Source organism: Odontesthes bonariensis, chromosome 21, assembly GCF_027942865.1.
Source record: "Odontesthes bonariensis isolate fOdoBon6 chromosome 21, fOdoBon6.hap1, whole genome shotgun sequence".
NCBI lineage: Eukaryota > Metazoa > Chordata > Actinopteri > Atheriniformes > Atherinopsidae > Odontesthes > Odontesthes bonariensis.
The window spans coordinates 18,118,409-18,130,671 of NC_134526.1; the positions used below are offsets into that span (position 1 = coordinate 18,118,409).

At 39.4% G+C, this 12,263-nt stretch overlaps 1 protein-coding gene across 1 annotated transcript; it reads left to right on the forward strand.

Moving 5' to 3' along the window:
* The first annotated feature begins 7,215 nt into the window (after positions 1 to 7,215).
* LOC142371261 (interferon-induced protein 44-like) lies at positions 7,216 to 11,443 on the forward strand. Its single transcript, XM_075453892.1, has 8 exons — positions 7,216 to 7,320; positions 9,031 to 9,048; positions 9,206 to 9,239; positions 9,351 to 9,549; positions 9,782 to 9,934; positions 10,056 to 10,227; positions 10,372 to 10,472; positions 10,881 to 11,443. The coding sequence occupies exons 1-8, from the start codon at positions 7,233 to 7,235 to the stop codon at positions 11,049 to 11,051; spliced, it is 936 nt and encodes a 311-aa protein (XP_075310007.1). The 5' UTR covers positions 7,216 to 7,232; the 3' UTR covers positions 11,052 to 11,443.
* The last annotated feature ends 820 nt before the right edge of the window (positions 11,444 to 12,263 follow it).

Below are 12,263 nucleotides of genomic sequence, written 5' to 3' on the forward strand. Positions count from 1 at the left end.
AGCCATTTCTTCCACCGGCAGCAGAAGAGGAGCTATCTGGGGTACTGAAAACAATGGCTGAGAGGGGGTTCCCTCTCACCAAGGCTGATGTCCAACAGCTTGCCTTCCAGTATGCAAGACAAAATGGAATTAAAGGCTTTTCGCAGAAGGCTGGCTGTGCAGGACACTATTGGTTCCACAATTTTCTAAAGCGCAATCCAGGGCATTCCTTCCCATTTATGGAATTGCGATGAAACTGGACTCCAGGACCAGTTCTCATCGAGCAGGGTGGTCGGCCAAATTGGACAACCCTGCATGGAGGTCTGCTCAGGGGAGAAGGGGGAGACCACCACCTGCCTGGCAGCCTTCAACGCTGAGGGAGAATACAGCGAAGCCCTGGTGATTTTCAAAGGGAAGAGGCTGCGTGCCGAATGGACAGATATGTGTCCAGAGAAAGTGACCGCCCAGGTCTCCGATAATGGCTGGATCAATGCTGACCTGTTTACAGAGTGGGGTCAGTTATTTATACAGTCATTGCCAAAGGGGGACGAGAGGCCACACATTCTGCTACTGGATGGCCACAGCAGCCATGTATATAATATGAAATTCATAAATTTGATGAAAGCAAACAACGTCCATATTTTATGCTACCCTCCCCACACCACCCATGCTCTCCAACCAGCAGACAAGGCATTATTCAGAAGCCTGAAACACCACTGGGACAAAGAAGGGAGGAAGTGGACCCGGCTGATGGCAGGGCAGAAGCTGCCCAAAACATTGTTTTTCTCGATTTTCAACAAGGCCTGGCTGAAAGCGGCAACTGTTCAAAATGCACAGGCAGGATTCAGGGCAACAGGGATGTATCCTGTAAACAGGAACATCCTCCCTGAGGCAACATTTGCTCCCAGCAAGACAACGGAGAGAGCCCTGCCAGAGAATCCACCCAGCATGCCTCAGTCTGCCCCAGCACCACCCAGCAGGCCCCAGTCACCACCACCAGCACCACCCAGCAGGCCCCAGTCTGCCCCAGCACCACCCAGCAGGCCCCAGTCACCACCAACAGCACCACCCAGCAGGCCCAAGTCACCACCACCAGCACCACCCAGCAGGCCCCAGTCGCCACTACCAGCACCACCCAGCAGGCCCCAGTCACCACCAACAGCACCACCCAGCAGGCCCCAGTCACCACCAACAGCACCACCCAGCAGGCCCAAGTCACCACCACCAGCACCACCCAGCAGGCCCCAGTCACCACCACCAGCACCACCCAGCAGGCCCCAGTCTGCCCCAGCACCACCCACCAGGCCCCTGTCTGCCCCAGCACCACCCAGCAGGCCCAAGGCACCACCACCAGCACCACCCACCAGGCCCCAGTCACCACCACCAGCACCACCCATCAGGCCTCAGTCACCACCACCAGCGCCACCCAGCAGGCCCCAGTCTGCCCCAGCCCTCACCCAACTGACTGTGACAACTGAGGCACCCCCATTAGTTCTACTAGAAAGTGACAAAATGGTGTACGAAGAGGTTGTTGTTAAAAACAATGCAGCTGACTTCAGTCTGTTCACTCCACGGGATGAACAGCCTTCGACCTCCACCGTATGTGATAACTAATATTCAGTACTGATTTTCAGTCTGCAATCTGCAATTGCTATGTAAAACTGATGGTCTCTTGTTATAACTTGTCATGTTTTTCTTTTGTTTGTTACAGAGTGTCACATTCAGTGATTTGTGTTCACCTCCGAGGAAAGAGAGAACAACGCGCAAAAGGATCAAGCCACCATCATTTATACTCACCAGCCAAGAACACATTGAATTCATCTCGAGGAAAATGAAGAAACAAAAAACACAGAAAAAAGTCAAGGAAATGCCGAAAAAGTCAAGGAAAATTAGCAAAGGAGAGGGAGAGGACAGCATGCCCTGCAAGGCATGTCAAATTGTTTATGGCAGCCCAAGTGACCCAAAGGTAGGCTATCAATGGTGACACTACAATAGGCCTACTGTCAAACTATCTAAAATAATCTGTAGGCCTACTGAACCACAATGAAGAATGTAGACTACTTATTCAGGATTATTATTAATTTGCATGTATGTATGTCTGTCTCTGTCTGTCTTAGGCCCCTGAGGAGTGGGTCAGCTGCAAGAAGTGTGGTCTCTGGTTCCATGAGAGCTGTGGAGAGGACAACGGAATCTACGATGATGACGGCTTCTTTTGTCAGTCTTGTCTATAATAGCCTACACACACACACACACACACACACGCGCGCACACACGTAGGGCCTACACATACACAAACTGCAATCGTTCTAGTTAACCAGCTATAGGTTGTTTTACGTAGCAATAAGATTTTCAAAACAATGATTTGTTTTTAATTTAGGCTAATGAAATGTCATGAATTGTTTAGCCTATATTAAATTTTTATTGTTATATTTTTTATATTAATTTGTTATATTGTGTGTTAATATGTTACATTGTGTAATTAAAAAAACTAATAGGCTATAGGCCTACTAATATTTACAATTTCCCTTGGCAAAATTAGGCTAGCCTACGAGTTACACACACGGCAATACATTTAAAAAAAAAAAACGATGATAGGCTATGGGTTTCCGATTCCGTTCTGCTCTTCCGTGTTAAGACTTTTATTTTTATTTTTATTCAAATATGTCACATAAACAAAACAATGACATACTCAGAAGTAAATATATATTTTTTAACTTTACATATTCACACCTCCACATATAGAAAAAAAATATTGAAGGATCTTAAATGCCCAAGATAAAAAAAGGGGGACAATAAATAATAATAATAAAAATTAAAAAATACAAAAAAACTTCTAAACAGTTACAAGAGGTTAGGACAGGTCAGGATTTTCTATGATTGTGTATAATTTATTTGCATGGGGATTATTTATATGTTTCAGACATTTTTGTAATGAGGATATATTATTTTTTAATGCAAGCCATGAAGGTGGGGATTTGGCATATCGACACTTGTGAATATAAAATTCAGTGAGCTTCCGTGTTAAGACTCTTCCGTTCTGCTCTCCGATCATGGCAGAAGAGCAGCGCTCCTCTAGTTCTAGTGAAGCACACAATGCTTCTGAAGTAAGTGCTGGTTTAAAGAGAGGTACATTCATCGTTAAAAAGTCAAAAGTTCTAAAATCATATATTTGGAAGTCATTCTCGCTCGTGTACGACGCAAAGGGATTTTGGTCGGTATGTTGGGTAGGCTTATTGCAGCTGCTCCTGCACTATTTGCCCCACGTGAAGGATCGGACAGTGGTGTGCGCAGCTAAGATCATGTTTCTTTCCTCAAACGTGAACGTCTGAATCATGCGGGAATTGCGGACGGGAGCGGGACAAAATATGACAGTTGCGGGCGGGAGCGGGAGTGTACAATGCGAGAGCGGGCGGGCGGGCGCGGGACTGTCCCGCGCAGGCCTCCAGTCCACTATCCATTTCTTTTTTAATTGAAATGCATTTTCATCCCCCCCATTTTTTTTATATAGTTGTAGTTATTTCATGTTTTTCATGTGACAAAGTGTCACATACAGAGTTTTTTTTAGTTGATATAATAGGCTATTTCTACTTTGTCACATTTCAGTTTGGAATGGCGCTTTTGTTTAAAAAATTCATCAAATTAGTGAACAATAATATATAATTGTTGTCTTTTTCTGTCTTACTGTGTTGCTTTGAAAATAGGATGAAACATATTTGTTAACTTTTAAGATGATTTTTCTAAAAGACTGAGTTTAAGGTATTTATTTTTAATTTAATTTATGCATCCTTACATGCAAATATCTTATTTTGCAGATATGGGGGGAAATCCGTGTAAGTTCTCACCTATTACACATTCATTATCATATTCACCTTTTAACAGATGTTGCATGTTCATCCTTTTGCATCCTTTTTACAAGAAATAATGCATGAAGATATATTCAAACATAGTGTTAACTGACTAACAAATACATCATTTTCACTTTAGCTTGTTTCCGCGAGCCATGGAGGGCTTTGCCAGAGTGAGTATAATGAACATGTCAGTGTGGCATAATTGTATTTCTAGAGGTTCTGCTCCACAACACTGTTTGAATGATATGATGTGTTTTTTCTTAATTGTCTTTAACTAACAGGAGCGATCAGGAAATGATTAAGTTTCTGAAATCTTACCAACCTTTGAATAAAAACACCAGCCTTCTCAGAATCCTACTTCAAGGACCAGTTGGTGCTGGCAAATCCAGTTTCATCAACTCTGTTGAAAGTGCTATACTCGGCAGAATCGTTGGTCGGGTTATGACAGATGCAACTTCTGCATCCAGTTTTACCAAGAAGGTGTGAGCATTTGTTCGTTTTCATTGAAAATGATAGGTTATAAATGCAATATTTAGCTTTTCTGTATACCATGGTTGCTGAAAATTCTGCAGGACAGGACATGTCTACTTCACCACCAAAAAATGATCACATCTCTTGCTGTTTCCTTAGAAGATCCAGCCTCTGTGTTGCTTTTTTTAAAATAGAAAATGATATTGATGCACTTAATTCCATCTTCTTCTTTCAGTTCAAAACTTTTCAAATCTGCAAGGATGAAAACAGAAGAACACATTGCTCTTTTGTTTTCAATGACATCATGGGTTTCGAGTCAGCGCATGGTGGCATCCATGTGGACGACGTCAAACTTATCCTGAGGGGACATGTGCCAGAAGGTCATGAGGTCAGAACTTTTTTAAAACAGAATTCCCAATAACACATTTTTCTCAGAATTCTTCTCAGAAAATATTCAGCAGTCATCATCAAAGGCTAATAGTGGTAACATATTTTGAATTATTTTATAGTTCAAAGCCGACTGCCCTTTGTCAAAGGGTCAGGGTGACTATTTATCAAATCCCTCTCTGGCTGAAAAAGTCCATGTGCTGGTCACTGTTATCCCTGCTGCAGCTGTATCTTTACTGACTGATGATGTAATAAAGAAGATGAGAGATGTCAGACTGGATGCCAGCAATTTGGGTGAGAGAAGATATTGTGATAGTTTGTGGAATACATTGCATGAATTTGTTGGGCGACATTCAGTTTTTTTAATCAATAACAAAGTTTAACAACCGAAAAACAACAACTTTGCTTAAAATACTGCTGATATTTCTGTACCAACAGAGATTCCGCAATTGCTCATTCTTACCAAAGTTGATGAGGCCTGTCCGGAAGTGGAAAAAACTATAACGAATATCTACAAGAGCAAGTACCTGAAGGAACAGGTAAAGTTCTCCTGGCTGTTCTTAATGTATTTTAGATTTTAAATTCAACACAAACATTTACAGAGCCCCCTAGTGGCCACAGAGGAAAAATAACATCCTGAAGCCCTGTTCTGTTTGGGTGAGTACACAACAGTTATTTTGGTGCACAGGGGACAGCTGTTGAGGTCTATATTTCATTTAACTCAGTTGATTTATTTGTGCTATGCCCCCTCTTTGGCATTAGTATGAAGCAATCGAAAGAATGTTAGTTTTAAGAATAAGAAAGCGATGACGTGTATGCCAGGTTTCTTTGTCCCTCATCTTTTACACATCGTTTTAAACACATGGTTTCCAACGGACTCTGTAGAACTCCCTCTGTTTACACTTTAAAGTAACCGATTAACTAAAATATTTTTTGCTTTAAACTAGGTGGAAAAAATTTGCCTGCTGCTGGGCATTCCAATGAACTCCATCTTTCTTGTGAAGAACTACAATTCAGACACGGAAACAAGCAAGGACATGAATGTTCCTCTGATGTATGCCCTAAGACAGATGATCAACTTTGGAGAAGACTTCCTCAACAGCCAGAAAGAAATATAGCCTGCTGAGGCTTACCACCGGTGATTAACGCTTCAAAATGGAACATTTAAAAGGGCATTCTTTGACGATAGTTTATCGTGGGGCTTCATTATATCACAGCTGAGTTTTAGATTGTCCTTGAAATATACCTTGCTTCCTGTAACTTCCCTCTGCTGCAACATATAGAAGTGATATGTACTTTTCAATAGACATAGGATGCTTCCCTGGGGAGGTGTTTTAAAAAACACATGGAAAATGCAATAAAATATGTTGTTGATCAAACCAGGGCTGGTTGTGTTATATTTTTCATGGTCCAGTGCCTTAGATTTTGTCTGTTTAGACACTACTCAAGGTCAAAACTGTCATATACATTATAACTTGAAAACACAACAAACAATACATTAGTTACTGCAAGATATGGGTCATGTGTGTGTAAATTGTTGCACAATATTGAAATTTTGAGCTAAATTTTTTTCTTTTTCTGTGCAGAAAAATAAGAATATCCGAACACTAATATTTGGAATTGAAATTGTTTTTAACACATAAGTACAGATATTGCACTTGACTATCTTGACTGTACAGGAACATGTGTAATGTGATTGATTCAGGTACTGAATTCTATAAACCAGATCAAACATTTTCCTGCATTACAGTCCAGCTTTGTGGTTGTGTATTTTATTCTGTAGACATTTCATTTAAATATAACTGGATATAAGAAAGTACTTATAGTACTTGCCTCTCTTTATGATTTATTGTGTGGAATTAGGGATCCTCCCCACAGGCAAATTGTGATGGACGCTGTCCAGAAAAAGGAACAAGTGCAAGAACTCACTATAATACATCTTAACAATAATTGAACTCTAGTTTATTTCATTTCTAAAAGCAAGTGTGTGTTTTGTGTGAACAGGAATGGGTATGACCTTGTCAAACTGCATTTTGTATTTTTTTTTTTAAACAAGGTTGTTATGCATTTATAGTTAGTTTCTACTGTACTCTGTATTATGCCTTGTTTAATACATCTGGATTTTATGGCCGAGGCTGTGTTTAATGCAGACCAAATCAAAGCTCAGATGCGTATAGAGTATGCTTTATCATGGTCATTTATTTCCTTTCTAACCAAGGTGGAAATATGAACACATCCTGAATATAAGTGTGTCGCTGTAAACGATCTTGCGTTTGTTGCATGGAGTGACGTCATCACGTGATCTGGTCAACGACTCAGCTGTTAGACGATGGATTCAATGGCCCTCGGAAATGTTGGAAACGCAACTGAACGACAAAATGGCACACAATACAATATTTCCATAACAAAAATATGATATTGTTTGTAAAAATTCAAGAATAGAAACACACACACAGTATGTTGGGCTGATCAGAGTTCATTCAAACAGCAGTTTGGCCTTTGTCATTACAGGCAGCCGTGTGAAAGTACTGGGCCAGTACTGTAATAATGAAAGTAAAAGTAAAATTGAAGCCTATAAGAGGCTTCATCTTGGACTGGCTCTGCAGTCTTCCTATCCTACAAGAGCCAGGTAAAGGTAAGCAGCATAAATATATTTTGTGATTGTAAAATCCTCTTGTTATTTTGGTGTTTCCATTAGTTAATTCAGAGGCTAAACCAGAATCTGCAGCATCTAGGTTTTTCTGTTGACTTTTTAAATGATAACTTGATTATCAGTGTAATTTTTGTGTTATCGTAGAATATCTTAATTGTGCTGTAGTCTAACAGCTAGAAAATGTTTAGAAATCTTCAAGGAAATATTTTCCTCATGTAACTTTGGGCAGGATATAACTTATTTTACTTTTCACTTAACGGCAGTTTATTTTTAATAAAATATTTTCTATTTTACAGAGAACCAAGTGGTTCTGTTATCTAACTATACAAGGGTAGAAAAAATATATAAATAATAATTTAAACTGTAGACATTTTATGCCAGTGTAACAATGAACTCCAGCAAACCTCTGATAATGTTTACCAGCTTGTTAGGGCAACCAGCAGGTCCACTATAGACCCCTGCACTCCCGCGGGACGTGCTTAATATAAAAGCTATAAATTATTAATTTATGTCTATCACATAGGCTATACATTAGGCCTACATTGTGCTGGATATTTTATTTGGTGGCCTATTAATAAAAAAATTAAATGTCTACATTTGCGGATATAATCTCGCATAGGTTTCCGATTCCGTTCTGCTCTTCCGTGTTAAGACTCTTCCGTTCTGCTCTCCGATCATGGCAGAAGAGCAGAGTTCCTCTAGTTCTAGTGAAGCACACAATGCTTCTGAAGTAAGTGCTGGTTTAAAGAGAGGTACATTCACCGTTAAAAAGTCAAAAGTTCTAAAATCAGATATTTGGAAGTCGGGAATTGCGGGCGGGAGCGGGACAAAATATGACAGTTGCGGGCAGGGCCGCTGACAGGTTTGGCTGGGCCCGGGACAAAATTCTCTGAATCGGCCCCCCCCTGTAACGAAAGTTACAGGCTACCCCAAAACGTCACGTTTATAACCCATTCGTTACATTCAACTCTATCTAAATGGCAATTTCACATGTTGCCATATCTATACTGGCTTATTTGAAACAAAATAAGGTTAAACCAGAGCCGCTTACAATGGCTGTCATTCAGCTGACCGGGGATGATTCTCAAATCAATTCAGCCTGATTGGTGTGCGTGCCTGAAACATTTGGACATATTTGCGGACTAATGTGCATATTCCTCTTTTTTTTTTTGCCCCCCCCCCCATTCCTGGCCCCGGGACAAAATACCCGTTTGTCCCCCCCTATTGGCGGGCCTGGGTGCGGGCGATAGCGGGAGTGCACAATGCGAGAGTGGGTGGGCGGGCGCAGGACTGTAAATTCTGTCCCGCGCAGGCCTCTAGTCCACTATCCATTTCTTTTTTAATTGAAATGCATTTTCATTCCCCCCATTTTTTTTTATATAGTTGTAGTTATTTCATGTATTTCATGTGACAAAGTTTCACATAAAGAGGTTTTTTAGTTGATATAATATTTCTACTTTGTCACATTTCAGCACCTGGCACAGTTTGGATGGCGCTTTTGTTTAAAAAATTCATCAAATTAGTGAACAATAATATATAATTGTTGTCTTTTTCTGTCTTACTGTGTTGCTTTGAAAATAGGATGAAACATATTTGTTAACTTTTAAGATGATTTTTCTAAAAGACTGAGTTTAAGGTATTTATTTTTAATTTAATTTATGCATCCTTACATGCAAATATCTTATTTTGCAGATATGGGGGGAAATCCATGTAAGTCCTCACCTATTACACATTCATTATCATATTCACCTTTTAACAGATGTTGCATGTTCATCCTTTTGCATCCTTTTTACAAGAAATAATGCATGAAGATATATTCAAACATAGTGTTAACTGACTATATACAAATACGTCATTTTCACTTTAGCTTGTTTCCACAAGCCATGGAGGGCTTTGCCAGAGTGAGTATAATGAACATGTCAGTGTGGCATAATTGTATTTCTAGAGGTTCTGCTCCACAACACTGTTTGAATGGTATGATGTGTTTTTTCTTAATTGTCTTTAACTAACAGGAGCGATCAGGAAATGATTAAGTTTCTGAAATCTTACCTACTTTTGAATAAAAACACCAGCCATCTCAGAATCCTACTTCAAGGACCAGTTGGTGCTGGCAAATCCAGTTTCATCAACTCTGTTGAAAGTGCTATACTCGGCAGAATCGCTGGTCGGGTTATGACAGATGCAACTTCTGGATCCAGTTTTACCAAGAAGGTGTGAGCATTTGTTCGTTTTCATTGAAAATGATAGGTTATAAATGCAATATTTAGCTTTTCTGTATACCATGGTCGCTGAAAATTCTGGCAGGACAGGACATGTCTACTTCACCACCAAAAAATGATCACATCTCTTGCTGTTTCCTTAGAAGATCCAGCCTCTGTGTTGTTTTTTTTTTTTTTAAATAGAAAATGATATTGATGCACTTAATTCCATCTTCTTCTTTCAGTTCAAAACTTTTCAAATCTGCAAGGATGAAAGCAGAAAAACACATTGCTCATTTGTTTTCAATGACATCATGGGTTTCGAGTCAGCGCATGGTGGCATCCACGTGGACGATGTCAAACTTATCCTGAGGGGACATGTGGCAGAAGGTCATGAGGTCAGAACTTTTTTAAAACAGAATTCCCAATAACACATTTTTCTCAGAATTCTTCTCAGAAAATATTCAGCAGTCATCATCAAAGGCTAATAGTGGTAACATATTTTGAATTATTTTATAGTTCAAAGCCGACTGCCCTTTGTCAAAGGGTCAGGGTGACTATTTATCAAATCCATCTCTGGCTGAAAAAGTCCATGTGCTGGTCACTGTTATCCCTGCTGCAGCTGTATCTTTACTGACTGATGATGTAATAAAGAAGATGAGAGATGTCAGACTGGATGCCAGCAATTTGGGTGAGAGAAGATATTCTGATAGTTTGGGGAATACATTGCATGAATTTGTTGGGCGACATTCAGTTTTGTGAATGAATAACAAAGTTTAACAACCGAAAAACAACAACTTTGCTTAAAATACTGCTGATATTTCTGTACCAACAGAGATTCCGCAATTTCTCATTCTCACCAAAGTTGATGAGGCCTGTCCGGAAGTGGAAAAAACTATAACGAATATCTACAAGAGCAAGTACCTGAAGGAACAGGTAAAGTTCTCCTGGCTGTTGTTAATGTATTTTAGATTTTAAATTCAACACAAACATTTACAGAGCCCCCTAGTGGCCACAGAGGAAAAATAACATCCTGAAGCCCCGTTCTGTTTGGGTGAGTACACAACAGTTATTTTGGTGCACAGGGGACAGCTGTTGAGGTCTATATTTCATTTAACTCAGTTGATTTATTTGTGCTATGCCCCCTCTTTGGCATTAGTATCAAGCAATAGAAATAATGTTAGTTATAAGAATAAGAAAGCGATGACGTGTATGCCAGGTTTCTTTGTCCCTCATCTTTTACACATCGTTTTAAACACATGGTTTCCAACGGACTCTGTAGAACTCCCTCTGTTTACACTTTAAAGTAACCGATTAACTAAAATATTTTTTGCTTTAAACTAGGTGGAAAAAATTTGCCTGCTGCTGGGCATTCCAATGAACTCCATCTTTCTTGTGAAGAACTACAATTCAGAAATGGAAACAAGCAAGGACATGAATGTTCCTCTGATGTATGCACTACGACAGATGATCAACTTTGGAGAAGACTTCCTCAACAGCCAGAAAGGAATATAGCCTGTTGAGGCATACCACCGGTGATTAACGCTTCGAAATGGAACATTTAAAAGGGCATTCTTTGACTATAGTTTATCGTGAGGCTTCATTATATCACAGCTGAGTTTTAGATTGTCCTTGAAATATACCTTGCTTCCTGTAACTTCCCTCTGCTGCAACATATAGAAGTGATATGCACTACATTTTTTTCTTTTTCTGTGCAGAAAAATAAGATTATCCGAACACTAATATTTGGAATTGAAATTGTTTTTAACACATAAGTACAGATATTGCACTTGACTATATGTCTACTGCACTCGACTGTCTTGACTGTACAGGAATATGTGTAATGTGATTGATTCAGGTACTGAATTCAATAAACCAGATCAAACATTTTCCTGCATTACAGTCCAGCTTTGTGGTTGTGTATTTTATTCTGTAGACATTTCATTTAAATATAACTGGATATAAGAAAGTACTTGTAGTACTTGCCTCTGTTTATGATTTATTGTGTGGAATTAGGGATCCTCCCCACAGGCAAATTGTGATGGACGCTGTCCAGAAAAGGAACAAGTGCAAGAACTCACTATAATACCAATAATTAATATAATAATATATTATTATTATTATTATTATTATAATATAATAATATAATAACAATAATTGAACTCTAGTTTATTTCATTTCTAAAAGCAAATGTGTGTTTTGTGTGAACAGGAATGGGTATGGCCTTGTCAAACTCTGCATTTTGTATATTTTTTTTAAACAAGGTTGTTATGCATTTATAGTTAGTTTCTAATGTACTCTGTATTATGCCTTGTTTAATACATCTGGATTGTATGGCCGAGGCTGTGTTTAATGCAGACCAAATCAAAGCTCAGATGCGTATAGAGTATGCTTTATCATGGTCATTTATTTCCTTTCTAACCAAGGTGGAAATATGAACACATCCTGAATATGTGTGTCGCTGTAAACGATCTTGCGTTTGTTGCATGGAGTGACGTCATCACGTGATCTGGTCAACGACTCAGCTGTTAGACGATGGATTCAATGGCCCTCGGAAATGTTGGAAACGCAACTGAACGACAAAATGGCACACAATACAATATTTCCATAAGAAAAATATGATATTGTTTGTAAAAATTCAACTTTCTTTTATACTAATGAGTATTATTTGCCTCCACACAATCTCCTGCAGTATTTCGGTGTTTTCCTAGGGAACGTTTGTTTTTG